Source organism: Lemur catta, chromosome 5, assembly GCF_020740605.2.
Source record: "Lemur catta isolate mLemCat1 chromosome 5, mLemCat1.pri, whole genome shotgun sequence".
In the NCBI taxonomy this organism is placed as follows: domain Eukaryota; kingdom Metazoa; phylum Chordata; class Mammalia; order Primates; family Lemuridae; genus Lemur; species Lemur catta.
This window is the reverse complement of record NC_059132.1, coordinates 33,333,447-33,352,573: the sequence shown is the minus strand read 5'-3', so window position 1 is coordinate 33,352,573 and position 19,127 is coordinate 33,333,447. Positions and strand designations below refer to the sequence as shown.

At 54.2% G+C, this 19,127-nt stretch overlaps 1 protein-coding gene across 1 annotated transcript; it reads left to right on the top strand.

Annotated features, from left to right (window-relative positions):
• Window positions 1–2,041: 2,041 nt before the first annotated feature.
• SLC6A1 (solute carrier family 6 member 1) lies at window positions 2,042–18,016 on the top strand. Its single transcript, XM_045552715.1, has 14 exons — window positions 2,042–2,371; window positions 2,768–2,899; window positions 3,489–3,589; window positions 5,042–5,151; window positions 6,201–6,333; window positions 9,352–9,486; window positions 9,695–9,798; window positions 10,049–10,173; window positions 11,483–11,595; window positions 11,930–12,061; window positions 13,445–13,547; window positions 14,626–14,726; window positions 15,531–15,698; window positions 17,686–18,016. The coding sequence occupies exons 1-14, from the start codon at window positions 2,134–2,136 to the stop codon at window positions 17,788–17,790; spliced, it is 1,800 nt and encodes a 599-aa protein (XP_045408671.1). The 5' UTR covers window positions 2,042–2,133; the 3' UTR covers window positions 17,791–18,016.
• Window positions 18,017–19,127: the final 1,111 nt, after the last annotated feature.

Sequence of the window (19,127 nt, the reverse complement as noted above, 5' to 3'; positions counted from 1 at the left end):
GGGCAGTCCTGGAGGACAAGAAGCAGGGTGGCGGTAGAGTTTGGATGGTCCGAAGATGGTCTGGTTCTCCGTGCTCGCTGGGAGGAGACGGTGGTGTTTGGTAACGGGCTGCACGTGGCGGGGAGGGCGCGAGGGCAGGCCGGGGCCCAGCGGGCAGGGCCGGGCTTGGGGGAGGCGGCTGGGGCAGGGCCAGGGCCCGCCACATTTCGCTTTGCCCCGGCTCCTGCCTCTGAGAATCCACAGGCCAGGGCTTCACGTGTTCCAGTGTGTTCTGAGGGTTCCATAAGTTTATTTTGTGTTCTTTTATTAATTTAAACAAATTCTGTAGAACATTATAGAAATTTTTTAAAAAACACAAAGAAGAAAACAAAGGTCACTCATAAACTAATCATCATAAACATCTTTTGGTATGTCTTTCATGTTTTTGTTTTTAAATGGACAGATTTTGGGGGAGGGAGCAAAAATGGATCATTTGAAATGAACTGTCTCAAAACCTGCTTTTCTCACCCCACAAAACAAGGTGCTCTTGCTCATGCTCTTACGTGGTCTTTTATAACATTTCTGCAAGTTTAGATGGAGGATGCGGAAAAATACCAGTTGCACTTGTTGGCTCCTAGTTGGGCCCTGGGGCTGTAGCCCTCTGTTGACTTCTCTTTTCCTTCTGATAAAATTATGGAACGTCTTCCTTGCATTGTCCTCACGCCCCTCCCACAGCTCTCCAAGGGCAGCAGCCCTCACCCCTGCATGTTCCCGGCACCCCGAGAACCAGTGCCATGCTGCATGGACTCGCTGCAGTCACCCTGGCTGGGGACACTCTGAGGGACACGTGCACAGCCCATGCGCCCTGGCAGGCTCCCTGCACCCTTGCTGCCCTCTGCCGGAGCTGCCTGCCAGTCCCTGCTGCCTCACCGTCCCTCCCCCCCCTCCCCTTCTCTGCTCTGTAGGCTGTCCATCACCCCGGTCACCCAGGCTCGGCAGAGGGAGCCTTCTGGAGCTGACCCGGCACAGATCATCAGGTAATGCCAACAACCACAATAATGACGGCCATTCATGGAGTTCTCACTCTCAGCTAGGCAGGCGAACAGCACTCTCACAGCCATTTAAGCTACTTTTGCTTTTACTCTACAAGCCAGAGAGGATTGCCCCCATTTTATAGGTAGGCAAATTGAGAGCAATTGAGAGTAGTACTTAGCAGTAGTGTTGAGTGGTAGTACTGAGTAACAGTACACAGCTGTAAAAGGCAGACTGGAGATTTGAACCCAGGACTGGTCTGAGTCCAGTTTCCTGCACTGTGCTCTACCCCACGTTGCCTCTGGAACTAAAGGAGCAAGAAAGGTGTAGAGTGTCAATAGGACTCTTTGGGGTGACCGAGAGTCAAAAGAGGCATCTAAGCCAGTGCTCCTTCTTCAACTGAGGGCTGGGGCTGGCTGCCAGTGGAAGAACCCCCTTTTGCAGAGCTTGTTAAAAGTACAGATTCAGGGCTTTCCAACAACCCCATGAGGGGCGTAGAGACAGGTTGAGTTTACTCAGACTCACACGACCCGAAGTTGGTGACGTGGACTGTGATCTGGCACCACACCTTCACCGCCCCCCGCAGCCGGCCACCTCCCTGCCCAGCCCCGGGGTGAGTCCTCCCCGCTCGCCCTGGCCTGTGGCTCCTGGGGCTTCAGGCTGCGACACATCTCCTAATTGCATCCTTGGAGGCCAAGATGAGGATTTTGCCATGAAATACTTAATATTTCCATTTGGAAGTTTGGTCACCTCAGGTTTCTTCTCTGAGCAGGACACATAAAGGGTGTGGCACAGATGGCCAGAGCTGAAGCGAGCGTGGGATGTGTGGACAGGCCGCGTCATCCTCACACGCGTCTTTGGAAACAATAGGCACCTTCCTTGCTCCAGGAGCAGGGGCAGGTGGGCGGAAGGGGGCTGCGGCAGGCCTTCCAAGCCCCTTGCTTGTGGGTTGTTTTTGTTATTTGGGGGCAAGGCAGCTCCAGGGTTCTGCCCCCTTTCTGTGCCTGTCACCCCAAATCTGTCCTCCTAGGGTGACCTTGAGCCGCAAAACTGCTGTCCACGTGGACTGGGTCTGACATTGCACGCCTATCCGCCAGGACCCCTGTGTCCAAACTCCGAGACATGGCGACCAACGGCAGCAAGGTGGCCGATGGGCAGATCTCCACGGAGGTCAGCGAGGCCCCCGTGGCCAATGACAAGCCCAAAACCCTGGTGGTCAAGGTGCAGAAGAAGGCGGGGGACCTTCCTGACCGGGACACGTGGAAGGGCCGCTTCGACTTCCTCATGTCTTGCGTGGGCTATGCCATCGGCCTGGGCAACGTCTGGAGGTTCCCCTACCTCTGCGGGAAAAACGGCGGCGGTAGGTGCTGGACTGGTGACCTCCCGGCTGGGTCTGAGCCCCACAGAGAGTACCCACTGAGGCATTTTCTGGGGCAGCTGTAGGAGAAAAGGCCCCCAAAAGACTCCAAAAGCAATTCCAGGCCCTGTCTCTTGCTCCTTGCCCCTCTATAAAAAGGTTCCCAAAGGACAGTTGTCCTCTGTCAATGATACCAAAAAGCTCATCTCTTCATTTTGCAAAGAACGGGGGTGTATTTTGAGCAAAGGACATCCTTGGGCCTCGGTTTGGCTTTGGCTGCTGCATTGAGGCAGGACATAAGGAAGTCCTGGGATGGGGACTGAGAGCCACAGTGCGGTGTCCGACAGGGGCTCCGCCAAAACCCCGGGGCCACGAGCGTCCTTCTTCTCCACTCCGCAGGAGCCTTCCTCATCCCCTACTTCCTGACGCTCATCTTTGCGGGGGTCCCACTCTTCCTGCTGGAGTGCTCCCTGGGCCAGTACACGTCCATCGGGGGGCTGGGGGTGTGGAAGCTGGCCCCCATGTTCAAGGGTAAGTCTGCAGAGTGGGGCCCTGGGGCGTGGTGGTGCTCCTGCCTGGGGGCTTCCCGACACCCCGGCCCCTCCAGAGATAGGGAGCTGCTCGGTTCACATGTGAGCAGAGCGAGGCTGTTGCAAGGGCCCAGGTGACAGATGACAGTGCTGGTCAGAAACTAGGGTGGTGGAGGTGGAGAGGAGGGACCCAATCCAGAGGCCCCCACACTTCAGCCTGCCTGTCAGCCCGCTTCCCCAGCAAGGTCTGGGTGTGACTTTCTTCGCTTCACACTCAGTGCCTGACAGGCACCCAGGTGGACACGGGGAGTCACACTTTCTGACCGAGGGCTTGGGCCCCACCTTGCCTGACAAACCAAGACCCCGGCCCCACCCACTACCAGCCTGTACTGGGCCCCAGGCACGAGTCCTGGCTCCCTCACTTGCCAGATGTACGTGACCTTCAGCAAGTCACTGCCTCTCTCTTAGCCCCAGTGTCCTCAGTAATGCCTGTCTCCAAGGTCAATAAGGTTGCAGATGCCGTGGAACACGCCAGGACGGTCGCTGTTCTGACTGTGTAACGGACGCATGACGGTGTGTTCTGCCCCCAGGCGTGGGCCTCGCGGCTGCCGTGCTGTCATTCTGGCTCAACATCTACTACATCGTCATCATCTCCTGGGCCATCTACTACCTGTACAACTCCTTCACCACGGTGAGCGGCCCCTCCGACCACACGCTCCAGCAGGAGCCAGAGCCAGAGCCCACCCTCTGTCTGCTGGGACCACCATCCTGCCAACAGGGCCATTCCTTGAGGAGCGGGGGACTCAGTTTGTCTTTAAGAGCCCTTGTCCCCCCACAGCAGTCGTAGCACTACAAACTGAGCATCTTCTCCGGGCCAGGCATTTTGTGAGGGCTACTGTCTAATCCTCCCAGCACCCCTCCAAAGTGGGTACGGTTAGCCCATTTTGAATGGACCCAGCAGCCTAGGTTCTAATATTGCCTCTACTGTATACCAGCTCTGCCACTTTGGGAAAGAGACTTAACCTCTCCGAGTCTCAGTGCCCTCATTTATAAAATGGGAATAAAAGTGAAACCCACCTCAGTTCCTCAAAATTTAAAAATAGAATTACCATATGATCCAGAAATTCTGCTTCTGGGTAAATACCCAAAGAATTGAAGGCAGGATCTCAATGAGACATTCGAACACCCATGTTCATAGCAGCACTAGTCGCAACAGCTAAAAGGTAGAAGCAACTCAAGTGTTCATTGATGAATGAATGGATTGGCAAAATGTGGTCTATCCATACAGTAGGATATTATTCAGCCCTAAAAAGGAAGGAAATTCTGACACTTGTGACAACACGGATTAACCTTGAGGACACTAAGTGAAATAAGCCAGTCACAAAAAGTCGAATACTGTATGATCTCACCTATACTCAGTCACTAGAGCAGCAGAATTCATGTAGACAAAGTAAAATGCTGGTTGCCAGGTGCTGGGGAGGGGACTGGTGAGTCGCTTAATGGGGACAGAGTTTCAGTTTTGCAAAATGAAAAAAGTTCTAAAGATAGTGATGAGGGCTGCACAACATTGTGACTGTAGTTAATGCCACTGAACTGTGTATACTTACAAATGGTCAAGATGGTAAATTTTGTTATGTGTATTTTATCACAATAAAAAAAATGGAAGAAAATGAAACCCACCTGATAGTGTTGTTGTGAGGATTAAGGAGCAAATGTGTGTAAAGTGCTTAGAACCACACCTGGCAGGGAACAAGCCCTGACTTTGCTGTTACCGTCATTGTGCAGAGTCAGATGGGCGAGGTCTCTTGCCCAAGGTCGCATAGCTGGGGAGTGGCCCCAAGGGCACCATGAGACCTTACAGGTGCAGCTCAGAAGGCTGGTTCTCATAGTGAGCAGGTCAAGGTTCAAATTTCAGCTCTGACACTTAGTAGCTGTGCATTCTTGAGCAAGTTGCTGCCCCTCTCTGATCTATAAGATGGGGGTCATAATGCTACGTGCCTCCCGGAGTTGCTAGGAAGGGGAAGTGGGCTAATGGCTGTTAGGAGACTTGGGGGACCGAGAGGGTGGGCAGGGTGCACTGGGACCACTTGTGCCAGCCCCTGAGGGTTCAGTGGGATTTGTCCTCATGACTATGTCCTTGCAGACACTCCCATGGAAACAATGTGACAACCCCTGGAACACAGACCGCTGCTTCTCCAACTACAGCATTGTCAACACCACCAACATGACCAGTGCCGTGGTGGAGTTCTGGGAGTGAGTATGGGGCCACCCATGGGGTTAGGGGCAGGACATGTCAGCCATGGCCGGGCAGAAGACAGAGGCCCCTCAAAGGGGCAATAGAAGAGTTTGATAAACCCGTGGGTTGCATTGGCATTTCAGTCATCAACAGACCACGTATACGACAGTGGTCCCTTAAGATTATAATACCTAATGCCATGTTTTTACTGCACCTTTTCTACATTTAGATATGTCTAGATACCCAAATGCTACCGTTGTGTTACAACTGCCTACGGTGTTCAGTACAGAAGCACGCTGTGCAGGGCGTAGCCTAGAGCAGTAGGCTGTCCCATGCAGCCTCGGTGCGCAGTAGGCTGTTCCGCCCAGGTTTGTGTAGCACGCTCTGTGATGTTCGCACAACGAAATCACCTAATGGTGCATTTCTCAGAACGCATCCCCATCGTTAAGCAATGCGTGGCTGTACTTGCAGACGAGTGGGCAGGGTTAAAGGAGCCACCAGGGATGGAGAAGCCCTTTCCTCCCCAGAAAGAGCTGGACCATGCCGGGCAAGGAGTGGTTCCATCCGATGAGTTTGAGGGGCTGTGCTGAGCCCTGAGACTCGAGAAAGAAGCAAGGGCCAACCCACAGAGGCCTTGAGAGGCTGACCGGGGAGTTTGGGCTTCGCTCTAGAACAAGAGGGAGCTGTTCATTGCAGGTTTTTAGGCAGGGGAGTGACATGATCAGACTGGCAATTTAGAAGGGCCCTGGGGCTGGCTAGAGTAGGACAGAGCAAAAGTGAAGGCGGGGTCCTACTATGAGGCCAACGGGCCACCAGATAAGCAATAATGGTGGCTGACTAAGGCACTGGCAGGTCCTGCTCTCTTTGATCTGTTGACCAAACAGCACTTTCGACTGATCAGTATAATGAGCCTCACAGTCCCATCCACCTCTTGAATCGTGATGATCACGGTGTCAACACAGTCACTGGGGAGGATATCATTTATGTCCCCGTCCTGGGCGCTCGTGGGTCACTCCAGCTCGCGCCAGCCCCATGTGACTTTCTCCTCCCTCCACTGTTCGGCCAGGCGCAACATGCACCAGATGACCGACGGGCTGGATAAGCCAGGTCAGATCCGCTGGCCGCTGGCCATCACGCTGGCCATCGCCTGGATCCTTGTGTATTTCTGTATCTGGAAAGGAGTTGGCTGGACTGGAAAGGTAAGGGATATATGTGCACCGTGGGGACAGGAGGGCAGCTGGCAGGGGACAGGTCTACCAAGGGACCTCTGCCCTGGGCAAGGAGTCCACACCTCCCTGAGCCCCATCCAACCTTGAGTTAAACCGGTCGCTTCAGCTCTCTGTGGGTCTGTTTCCTTTCCTGTAAAATTGGAATAAAAACATTGCCTACCTTCTGGGCGGATGTGAGGGTTAGAGTAAATAATGCAAGTCAGGCATGGAGCACAGTGCCAGGCTCATGGTGAGTCCCGTGAGATGCCACTGGGCTTGACAGAGCCACCCCAAAACAGAGGGCAAATGTTGCTCGAGGACCGTTGAGCAAACTTTCCCCGAGCATGTGCTCTGCGCCAAGCCTTGCTCTAGATGCAGGGGCTCCAGAGACGACTTCACATCCTGACCCTGGAGGACCAACGGAGCTGGATAGATTACTTGTTAAATACTCTGCATTCACAGTGTTCAGCTCCCAGTGGGCCAGCTATTTACTGGCTATGAGCTCAGGCGAGTCACTTTGCCTCCCTGAAACTAAATTTTGTCCTCTGTAAACCACTTATCTATTGGTTTATTATGATAATCAAATGAGACGGTCATTTTGTAAAGCACGCAGCACCGAGCAAGGAGAGTTGTTACTGCTTTTGATTTTATTATTGGCAAGTGCAGAGCAATGCCACGCTGGGGTGTCCAGCCTGGGGACATCTGGGGAGCTGGCCCATCAAAACAGGGGAGGGGGGCTGGCCGCAGTGCCCCCTTCTCCATTTCAAGCCCCGCCCAGGAGTTCAGGGACAGAAGATGGCAGAGTCTCTCACTGGCTGTGGCCTGAAGGACACTCAGCAAGTGCATCGTCTGAGATCTTCCAGCGAGTAAAGGGCAGAGAAGGGATTTGAACTGAATAAGGCTGGAGGTGGGGAGGTCACAACTACCCAAGAGGCTGATGCAAGGTTCTAGAAGGGACAGTGCCAACAAGCCAAGCAGAACCTTAACCAAGACCACACGGGCATGGACAGAGCTGATAAAAAGAGCCTCATTTCAGCCTGGTGAGAACTTTGGACCCACTGGGCTCTCAGATTCAAGGTTGGTGTCAAAACATCTCTGACCTGCCCCTAGGACTGGGGAGACAGGAAGAGGGCACACGTGTTTCTCAGTCTGTCTTTAGGAAGCAGAAAAGTATAGGGTTTAAGGGCTTTGGAAGAAGGTTTGAATCTCACTCCCCAGATTCACAGCTGAGTGTGCTTGGGCAAGTCATTTCACCTCTCTGAGCTTCAGTCTCCTCATCTGTTAAATGGTCACAATAACAGTACCTTACAGAGTTGTCACAAAGACAGAGGGAGACATGCAGAATGCTTAGCATATGCCTAGCACATAGTAGGCACCCAGTACATAGTATCAATTATAATCATTTTGGGGTGTTATCTAGAGTTCCTGCTACATAAGAAGACTGACCACTCCTTGGGGACAGAGAGTAGGGGCCCTCTCACTGCATCAGTTGAGGGTATCAACTAATCCATCCACAAGCATTTCTTGAACACCTACCGTGTGCCTGGATTCATGCTTCCACGCTGAACGTAGAAGACACAGGGAAGTACAGGACCTAGGCAACATATACTAAGCATGTTGTATGTATTCCTATAGCTGACCTTTCTGTAACAAGGGTGATTATACCCATTTTCCAGACAAGAGAAAGTGAAGCTCTGAGAGGAGAAGAAATTGACCCAAAGTCTCACAGCCTGTAGGTGTCACAGGTGACTTGAATTCCCTTTTGCTAATTCCAAGTACAGGGGTTTTTCTAGTGGATCACGGCAGCCGTCCATGAATCCTTGACTGAGGAATCTCAGAGTCAAATCAGGGGGATGAAGCTAACCCAGAGAATAATCCATGCTGACCGGGAGGTAGGCTCACGTCGGACCGAGATACGATGTCATCAAACTTGCAGATTCCTCTTCCGCACTAGTGAGCAAAAAAATCCAATTGCAGACAGTGATATCAGTCTTTGATATCAGTGATTATTGATCTGGCAAAACATAATTTTTTAAATGATTATACTCAGTGCCGGGACTGTGAGGAAGCCCCTCTCAGACGCTGGGTGAAGTTCCGTGTCTAGAGGGCAACTAGGCGATATGCATAAAAGACTTTGACAAGTTTATTCCTTTTTACTCACTAACTCCACTGCTAGAAAATTTTCCCAAGAGTGGTATAATAATTTGGTAGCTAAAGATTTAAGTACAGGACTGTTCAATGTAGTATCACTTAGATTCACATAAAATTGGAGGTAGCCTAAATGGAAACAGGAGGGAAAACCTGAAAAAGGATGGTGAGACCTCCTGAGGGACTATTTTGTATAATTAAAAAATCATATTGTTCATGAGACAATAAAACAATATTTAATAAACAAAACAGGAAATAAAACTGTATGTACTGTATGTTTTTAACTTTTAACATGTTAAATGAATAAGCAAGTATGTAATTGGAACCTCATTTTATAAGAAAATGTGATTATATATGCAAAGGAGAGTCTCAGGGGAGGAACAGTAAAATGTTAACAACCATGCATTTATTAATATGCATTTGTCAGACAATTATTGAGTGCCTACAATATACCATGGACTGTTTGCGGTCTTGGGAGAACAGAGACGTGAATAACACAATCCCTGTCCCTCATGTGATTTACATTCTAGGAGCTGTTGAGGGGAACTTTAATTGTGTGTGTGCTCATATGTAATTTTTAAATTTTCCTGCCACCGCACATATTACTCCGATAATTTAAAAGTCAGAAAATAAGAGGGGATGGGGAAAGGAAAAAACCAAGTGCTGAGCTGGTTGGTTCAGACTCCAAGGAGGAGCTTCAGAAAAGTGGCCAAGCAGAGCAGGAATCGGGGAAGGCTTCCTGGAGGAAGAAGAACTGGCACCAAGCCCAGAGCCACAAAGGTGTGGCTGCAGGTGAAGGAGGGGAGGAGGAAGCGTGATCCTGCTGGAGGGGTTGTGACCCGTCCCGCACTTTCCTCCCAGGTGGTCTACTTCTCTGCCACATACCCCTACATCATGCTGATCATCCTGTTCTTCCGCGGAGTGACGCTGCCCGGGGCCAAGGAGGGCATCCTCTTCTACATTACGCCCAACTTCCGAAAGCTGTCCGACTCCGAGGTGAGCCCCCTCCGCGTGTGCGCCCTGGAGGGCCCCGCCTGGGTCTGGAGCCGCCCCTGACTAGCTGTAGGACCAGTCGTTGCGCCTCTCCGCCCCTTAGCTGTGCACTAGGTTTGTTGCCAGGTGGAGCCGGTGAGCTCATGTAAAGGCCCTGGAGAGCTGCGGCTGCGATTATTACTTTGACAACTGTTGACAATTCTGCCTATAGGTGTGGCTGGATGCGGCTACCCAGATCTTCTTCTCCTACGGGCTGGGCCTGGGATCCCTGATCGCCCTCGGGAGCTACAACTCTTTCCACAACAATGTCTACAGGTGCACGGTGCCCCTTCCTTCCCGGCCGCGCCGCCAGCCCCCCGGCCTTTATGGAGGGTTAGGTCCCTCCTTGGCCGCTTGGCCCTCTCGGCTCAAGCCCTCTGAGCCACACCCGTGAGGGTATGCCAGTCCTGGTTGCGCTCCTTCCCCGCCCGCGCCCCCTGGCTCGGCCCTGCCCTGGCTGCCTCGCGGCACGCCCCTCCCCCAGCCCGCCGGCCCCGCCCCTGACCCCGCCCCTCCCGCTCCGCAGGGACTCCATCATCGTCTGCTGCATCAATTCCTGCACCAGCATGTTTGCGGGATTCGTCATCTTCTCCATCGTGGGCTTCATGGCCCATGTCACCAAGCGGTCCATTGCTGATGTGGCGGCTTCAGGTCAGCGCCGCACCGTGGAGGGTCTGGGCTCCTGGGGAGGGAAGGGCTGGCCTCTGTGTCGGCCTCAGCACCGCCTGGCTCGCTGGCACTGCGCGCTCGCCTGGTGCCAGGCAGTGCGCTAAGCGTTTTCCATGGACTGTACCCCCGAATATTCCCAGTGATACGTGATAGATGCTGTTGTTATTCCTCACCTATTTCATAGATGAGGAAACTAAAGCTCACCAGAGTCATCTGCCCCAGGTCATGGAACCAGAAAGGTGGTGGATCTGGAGTTCGAGCCTAGGTCTGGCTCACGGCAAAGCCTGGGCTCTTAGTCTCATGGCCATGCTGGCACATCCAGCACAATCCTGGATTTTTTTTGGGGGGAAAGACCCAGTTTTGCCACCGGGACATAAACTTTGGTCCAATTTGGACATGTTCACCACCATAATACAAAGCCCCCCAAGTCTGTGCTTTTGTCCTGGCTCCAAAAATGTTCTCACCAAGTGGGCTGTGCCCGCTCTGCTCGCCATACAGTCGTCAATGCCACGGGGCCAAGGAAAACCCCAGGTAACCCTTCCCTGCTCAGCCAGGCAGGCAGCAGATGGGAGGGACCCACTGTGTGCACGGCAGAGGCCCCGGAGGCTCTGGGAGTGACATGACTTGTCCCTTGGAGAATTGGGCTGGTCGTGGAGAGGAACGTTCTCTACTGAGGTTCTAATCTCCCCTACAATGACAGCCCCATCTCATCTCTCTGGAACTCCCTGCCCTCCACCCTCATGCCCCTCCAGAGCCAGACCCAGGGCAGTTAGTATCTTTCCTTCTCATTCCAAGGTTTCTCCTGATCTCTTGGACACCTCCACCAGGCACTCAAATACATGTCAAACAAGGCTCCCCCAGCCTTCCTCCCTACTGTGCTCCCATTGCAGGAAGGGTTTCATCATCGTCCAGTGCCCAGGGACCTCAGCATCGTCCTGGGCTCTTCTCTCACCCTCACCCTGTGAGCCAACCAATACCAGGCCCTGCCCCTTCTGCCTCCTAAGTGCCCCCTTCTGGCCACCTCTCTGTACTTGCACTGTCCCTACCACTGGCCAGGCCATGGCAGTCCCTTGTCCAGACGGTGGCCACAGCTCCTCACTGGTCCTCGTGCCTCTGGACATAACCCTGTGGCCCCCGCATCCCCTGCTCTGTTTCCTTATCTCCAGATAAGGGGCTGGCAGCACTCTCCCAAAAGGTCACTGTGAAGACGAGGTGAAACAAAGCTTAGGCAGCGGCGGCGTGCTGTGCGGGGCTTAGGACCTGCTTTCCTTCTCTTCTGCCCTCCCCGCAGGCCCGGGGCTGGCGTTCCTGGCATACCCGGAGGCGGTGACCCAGCTGCCCATCTCTCCCCTCTGGGCCATCCTCTTCTTCTCGATGCTGCTGATGTTGGGCATTGACAGCCAGGTGAGGGGTCCCCACCCGACTCCTCAGCCGGGAGGCAAGCAGGGATGGAAGGCCACTCTTAGGCCCCCAAGGAGATGACCAAGAATTTCAGGCCCTGAGAATGTCCCACTGCATGAAACGTCAGGAAACACCTCAGCCAAATTCTCCATTTTCTAGAAAGGAAAACTGATGCCCCGCAGGGAGGGACTGTCCTGAGGTCACAAAGTGAGTCAGAAGCAGAGTCAGCCTGGATCCTGGGCCCTCCTGGCCCTGCCATCCCGTGCTGCGGGGCCGGGCTATGGGTGGGAGGGGCTGGGGGCTGCGGCAGGTGGCTGACCTCTGTTCCCGCCTGAAGTTCTGCACCGTGGAGGGCTTCATCACGGCCCTGGTGGACGAGTACCCCAGACTCCTCCGCAACCGCCGGGAGCTCTTCATTGCTGCCGTCTGCATCATCTCCTACCTGATCGGCCTCTCTAACATCACCCAGGTAGGCCCAGTCAGCGCCTGGGACAGCCCCAGCCCCGCCATATCCCATCTTTCATCCCATCATTAAGCACCATCTCTGTGCCAACTCCTGGGCACACAGCAGTGAGTCAGATGGGGTCCCTGCCCTCCAGGGGCTCCCAGGCTGGCAGCAGACATTCCTGAGCCAGGAAGTATAGGGCAGAGCTAGAGAATGCAGCACCTAACCCGGCCTGGGGCACCAGGGACTGCTTCCTGGAGGAGGAAGCTTTGTAGGAGCTGAGTTTTGAAAGGCTCACAGAAGTTAGCCCGAGAGTCGAATGGGGGCTGACACTGCCCAAAGCTCCATTGCATCCCCACTTTTCTTTCCGTATTGATATGAATGAGAAACTCTCTCTGCATTCAAGGCCTTCTAGTCTAGTCAGAAGACACAGACATAACTGATTAATTGTACAATAAATATAAACGACTCTAAACACATGAGCTCAGCTCTGCGGGGCTGATTTATGATCCACAAAACCACCCCTGGATCCAAAGGGAGTTCTGATTCAGGGTTACCATTCACTCATTCCTTCATTCATTCACAGCTGTTGAACACCTGCCAGGTAGGGGCCTGGCCTGACCCCAGAAATTCAGTAACTAACGCGTCAGACACCACTGTGTCGCTCTCTTGGACCTTACGTTGCGGTGGATGAGACTGACATACACACTAGACGATTTCAGAGAGTGTTAAGTGCCATGGAGAAAAGAGGACAGTAGACTAGAGAATGGCCGCTCTACTGCAGACAAAGTAGTCAGGGGAGGACTGTCTAAGGAAGTCACAGTGAGCTGAGACCTCAGCGATGAGGAAGAGCAGCCAGGGGACAAGCCGGGGGGAAGAAAGCACAGCAGGCGCAGAGGCCCCGAGGTGGGAAGGGGCTGGGGCGTGTGAGGGCCGGGGCGGGCAGTGTGGCAGAGGCAGAGCGCGTGAGGGGTGCGGCGTGAAGAACCAGACCACGCAGGACCCAGCAGGCCAGGGCATTTGGACTGGACTGGATTAGATATCTCTGTACTTATTTATATTATCGTCTTATTCAAGCCATGGAAGGTTTTAAGCAGGGGAGAGACATGGCTGATTTACACTGTGGAAAGATGGCCCTGGTGCCCAACTCCTCCTCTGCCCCCAGCCCTACCAGAAATGGGGCATCTCCCTCTGCCACCTGGATATTTTCTTCCAAGTCCCCAGCGTGAGCACATCCTTTCATGGTCACAAGGTCCTCCAAGCTTCCTCTAATCCACCCTTGAGCCTTCGTGCTGCAGCGTAGCCTAATCCCATCCTCATGAGGCTCCAGAGCCCACGTCATCTGTGAACCAAATGCACCGGGCCCTGGGGGACGTGGGCCTGTTCTCACCTCTTTTCCTCTTGCAGGGGGGCATTTATGTCTTCAAGCTTTTTGATTACTACTCTGCCAGTGGCATGAGCCTGCTGTTCCTCGTGTTCTTTGAATGTGTCTCTATTTCCTGGTTTTACGGTGAGCATAACCCCTCCTCCCATATTCATTCATTAATTCATTCATTCCTTTCTTCAATCATCACTCAACAAATACAACTTGAACACCAGGCCTTTCCCCTACATTAATTTATTTATTCTTCACAACACAATTCAATGAGGTTAGCATAGGAGGTTTCCATGTTTAGAAGATATAAGCACAGTTAAATCCATTTAAAATGGGAGCCAACATTTCTTCATAAACTTTGGAATAAAAAGGTTTGGTTGAGATTTTATCTAGAAAAGGGAAACCAAAACTATAAAAAAAATTTCTTACAATTACATATTTAACAAAAGCTAGGCTATAATTAAAAGTGTGCACTGTCTTAGAACAAATAACAAAGGAAGGGTAGATTTTATTTGTTTATTTTGTGGCTTAAGTTTTCTGAGCCAACTGCATGATAGTCAAAATGGTATCCTTCTCCGCCCATTTGATTGTCACAGCAGATCAAATGTTTTGAAACAGACGTGACATTCTGTGTATCCTCTTTGCAGTTCCTGCCACCTAATCCCCCGTCATTGTCCCTTCTTCTCTCTCTAACTGTTCCAACAGTTGGATCCTCACTGATCAGTGACTTTGCTTGTATTTTGAGCAGTGCGCAACACTACTCTTCAAGACACCCTGTGGGTTTGGGGTTTTTCTTTTTTGTGAGATTTGCAGTTCTTTGCAATCGATGGCCAGTTTCTTATAGCATCAGACCACCAGGGAAAAGCTGCCCCTGCCCCGAGAAGCCTCTGCAGGAATGGCCGGGATAGATGCTGGGCGGGAGGGACATGGGGAGCGGGGGGAACACATTTTATAAGTACCCTTTTGTTGGCACATATCTTCACTTTAAGGGGACTTGCTTTCCTACGCAACCCACTGCTGGGGGGATTGGGCTACTGAAAAATACTTAGGACATGAGGATCCCAGAGTATTATTCTGGGATACAGACAAGGAGACTGGGGCTCAGAGTGGTTAGGTGGCTTTTCCATGGTCACTCTGAGAAAAAATGGTAGAACTGGGCATTGGGCCTTCAGTTCCCACAGCTCATCCATCCCTCCTGCTGCCAACGTCACAGGTGTCAACCGATTCTACGACAATATCCAAGAGATGGTTGGCTCCAGGCCCTGCATCTGGTGGAAACTCTGCTGGTCTTTCTTCACCCCAATCATCGTGGCGGTAAGAGCAAGGCTCGAGCAGCCGTGATAGGACAAGTCTAGACCAGGCCCTGGGGTGGGGACAGCGGTGCTCAGGTCCAGAGAGAAATTTCTGGAGGCAAAGGCAGGAGGGAGAGGCCACAGAAACCCTGCTCCTCAATAATATCTCTCCCTACTCCTTGTTGAGCACCCACTTTGCACTCTGCTGGGTAGCAGCCACATGGCCCCATCCTCATGAACTGCAGGGAAATGGGCATTACTGTCCCACTTCCCTCTGAAGGTCTGGGGCTCACCCAGCTGGCGTCACCCAGTGAGTCAGTGCTGGGATTCAAACCAGCGCGGCCTCAGTAGGAAGCCCGAGCTCTTGGCACTGGGAAGCCTCTCATTCTCAGTGTCCCTCATTGCCTCCCACAAGGGGGCGCTGAGGCAGGCATGGGCCTGGGAGGTGGGGGTGAGGGGCGGGGGAGGTGGCAGGGGGTGCTGGGCCACTACATATGTGTGTTCTGCACAAGGGTACAGAGATGATGGCAGGCTGGGAGCTGAATCCAACCCTCGTTCTGCTTCCCAAGCTGGTGAACCAGGAGGAAGGGACACCCTTTTCTAATTGGTCCCCCTGGAATAGATGCCGTTTCCTGCTACTTTTCCCAGAGAGGGTGGCTTTTCCTGTTGTGCACAAAGGCACCATGTGTACTAGCAGTGACCTTGGGTGCAGGACTCCCATGATGCTGGGCTCTTTAAGGGTCACCCTTGGGCAGGGATGGAGGGCAGGGGACCTATTGGCTAAAAGGTTGTCCACTCTGGGTGACTGACTGCTGCCCCTCCCCAGGGCGTGTTCATTTTCAGTGCCGTGCAGATGACTCCTCTCACCATGGGAAGCTACGTTTTCCCCAAGTGGGGGCAGGGCGTGGGCTGGCTCATGGCTCTGTCTTCCATGGTCCTCATCCCAGGGTACATGGCCTACATGTTCCTCACCTTAAAGGGCTCCCTGAAGCAGGTAAGCCCCTTTCTACTCTTTGAATTGCTAGTCCCCTTCCCTCGCTGTGCTGGGCACAGCCCTGCCCTTTGTGAAGTTTACAGTCTAGCTAGGAAGACAGAAAGTCAACAGCTAGTGACAATAGATTGTTTCTTAGAGGCACTGCGATTGGGGCAAGCTGAGGAGGCAGGAGCAAATAGCCCTGCCTGGGGTAAGAAGGATTAGGAAAGGAAGTCTGAGGGTAAATCAGACTTAAAAGTAGAGGCAGAAAGAATGTTCCTAGAAGGGAGAGGGGAGGAAAGGCCGAGAAGCATGTGCAAAGGTCCAGGGGTATACACTGCATTTGGTGAACTGAGCAGAGATCAGTGTGGCTGGAGGGTAGAGTGGGGAGGGGCGTCAGGAGGGGGTGTGATAAGAGATGAGGGTAGGGGCATAAGAAGTTCTGGCCAGATCATGAACGGCTTTGAAAAATCAAGACAAGAACTTTGGACTTTATCCAGAGTCAATGGGGAGCCTTCCAGGGTTTGGAAAAGATGAAGGGTAGGGTCAGATTTGTTCAGGGCTTACCCCAGATCGCCTTTGTGCGCTTGATATAGAGAAAATGTGGTTTTAGCCGCAGGAAAGACAAGTAGGAAAGACATGCTGCCCCCCCCCCCGGGGGAGGGGCCCACCACACACACGGTACTAGGTGCCCTCCAGCTCTCTGTTCCATTGCTCTGAGTTCTTGAGTGGAGCCAGGCAGTGCTGGAGATGCCCGGGTACAGGAGGCGCTGGGGGGTATGTGCTGGCTGGGAAGACCTCCCTGAGGAGGCGTGGAGGGTCAGAATGCAGAGGGCCACAGCTGGAAGGCCCCGGACTGGTTCTCCACCTCACGCCCTGGACCACGTGCCTGCCAGACCCCCTGGGCGCCAGCAGAGGGAGCTCTACGGTCCGAGGCATAGGGAAGACGGGCAGCCCCACATGTAGTCCCTGGAGTTGCTGGGCCAGCCTCCTCCTTTCACAGATGGGGAAACTGAGGCTGGGGAGTTGCTTACTCCACCCTTCTTATGAACAGAGCCAGTGCTTGCATCCCTTTCTTCCCACTCCAGGTCCAAAGCTTTTGTCCTAGGAAAGGGCAAGACATACCTGAGGCCAGGATCTCCGGGGATGTGTGCCGTGAGGGTAGTGCGGGACCCATCCACTCAGCAATTATGTGCTGAGCACCTACTATGTGCCAGATACTATTGTCAGTGCTGGGGATGACAGCCATGAACAAAGCCTGCAGAAATCCCGGTCTCCTTGAGCTTAAATTCTGGCAGAGGAAGATAAACAATTAAGAAAATAAAAACACATGAGATGGGGATGAGGACTACAGAGAAAAATAAAGTAGGCAGGGGGTTTACAGAGTGCTGGGTTAGGCCTCGCTGAGAAGTTAAAACACTAGAGCCAAGACCTAAGGAGGCAGACAGTGAGCTATGTCACTATCTGAAGGGAAGGCTGTGCAGACGGAGGGCATGGCATGTGCAAAGGCCCTGGGGCAGGAGCATGCCTGATGTATGTGAGGGGCAGTGAGGAGTCCCGTGTGGCCAGGGTGGAGAAGTGAGGGGGGAGGGGGAGGATATTGCGATCTGGGAGGTGACAGGGGCAAGATCCTATAGGGCCTTGCAGGGCTTTGGCATTTCCTCTTGGTCAAATGGGAGCCCTTGTTGAGTCCTGCGGAGTAGAGGGACATGACCTGTCTTTGGTTTTCATGGGACCTCTCCCACTGCTCTGTGGAGACTAGAATGAAGGGGTGGTGGCCAAGAGTGAGGGCCAGTTAGGGGTGGCTGCAAGTGGGTGCGGTGTGACCAGGCGGGGCTGCAGAGCCAGTCGCCGATGTGGGGATGTGGCTGGAGCCTGGGTGTCATTTGAGGGCAGAGCAGACAGGAGAGGGCTGAAGGGAGGGTGGGGGACGGGCGCGGCCAGGCCCCCACCGTCGCAGCCCGAACTCTCCCCAGAGAGCCTCACCCCCACTCTGCGGCGCGCTCAGCGCATCCAGGTCATGATCCAGCCCAGCGAAGACATCGTTCGCCCGGAGAACGGGCCGGAGCAGCCGCAGGCCAGCGGCTCGGCCAGCAAGGAGGCCTACATCTAGGGCGGGGGCGCGCCGGCCCCGCGCTCTCAGCCCGCCCCGGCAGCGCGACCACCACTTGCCGTCTGAGGATACCTTCTAGCGCAACCTACCTCGAGTGGCGAGTCCGGGCACCATCACCACGCAGAGAGAGGGGAGGTGGGGGACAGTGAGACTCCTGGGCGGGCCCTGCGGTGGGCAAGGATACCCGGTGGGCTGGTGACCGTCCAACCCAGGCCCCGTAGCATCCAGCGTCGTAGATCACCCTTCTCCCGGCAGCGAGCGGCCGCCGCGAGGGACGCGCGCGCTCCTGGCGGAGGCCGACTCCTGACTGTCCCCGCTGCCGGACCGTGGCCGCCGTCCCCGACCGTGCGGGCGTCCCCTGCCTCGGTTCGCGAAAGGGCGTTCTGTGCCATCGGGTCTCCAGGCGGAGCTCGGCTTGCATTTCTGCTTCTCCTTCCCGAGGCAGCTGGACAGAGGAACCCCGAGGCCTCAGCCAGCGCTCCCAGAGCGGCTTGTCGCGCGGTGCGGAGCGTCCCTTCCCCGCCGCCCGCCGCTCCGGCCCGTCCTCGCCAGGCGGGTCCTGGCCGGCCCACACCGGCCCACACCGGCCGGGACCGCCGCAAGCACAGCTGGCGCCTCTTTGCCGCCCGTCCGGGGCTCAGGTCCCACCGGGAAGCTCCCTCGGCAGGAGCCCCGGCTTGTCCCAGGCCGCGCAGGGTCGCAGAGTCTACCCAGCCGCGGAGGAAGTCCGGGAGGTCTGCCCGGCGCCGGTGCCGCCCGCTCACCTCTCGGTCCCCGTTAACCGGCTCCCCTCGCTGCCGCCGCCATCCGCCGCCGCCCCTCCTCCCGCGACGGTCCTCAGCAGGAGTCTCCTCACTGCCACAGCCCACCCAGCCCGCTGACCGACCGAGGAGCTAGTGTCCATCCCGAGACAGCCCTCCCTGCCCGCGCGCCTGCGAGGTTCCCGCGGCCCCGACTCGCCCTGGCCCGAGGACGGCGCCGCGGCAGGTCTTACGTCCACCCCTCAGCTCCCTAGCTAGGTAGCTCACAAACCGTGTTTTATGACTAATCCTTAATAACTATGGTAAATAACTGTGACTGTGGGTTTTTTAATCTCTTGTCGTTCTCATCCGAAAGTGACCAGCATACCAGTTCTTGCAATAAGATATTACCCTCAGAATATTAAGCACATTATTGTAGAGAAAAAACTATGTACACATATAAATGCACACACATGCACATTCATTCTCACGCGTGGCACGTAGGGTCTCATTTGATATTGTGTAGGAAACCTAAAGCCTTTTCCTGAGGTCACCTGTAAAATAGTCTCATTGCTACGGCATCCCAAATGCCAAGTG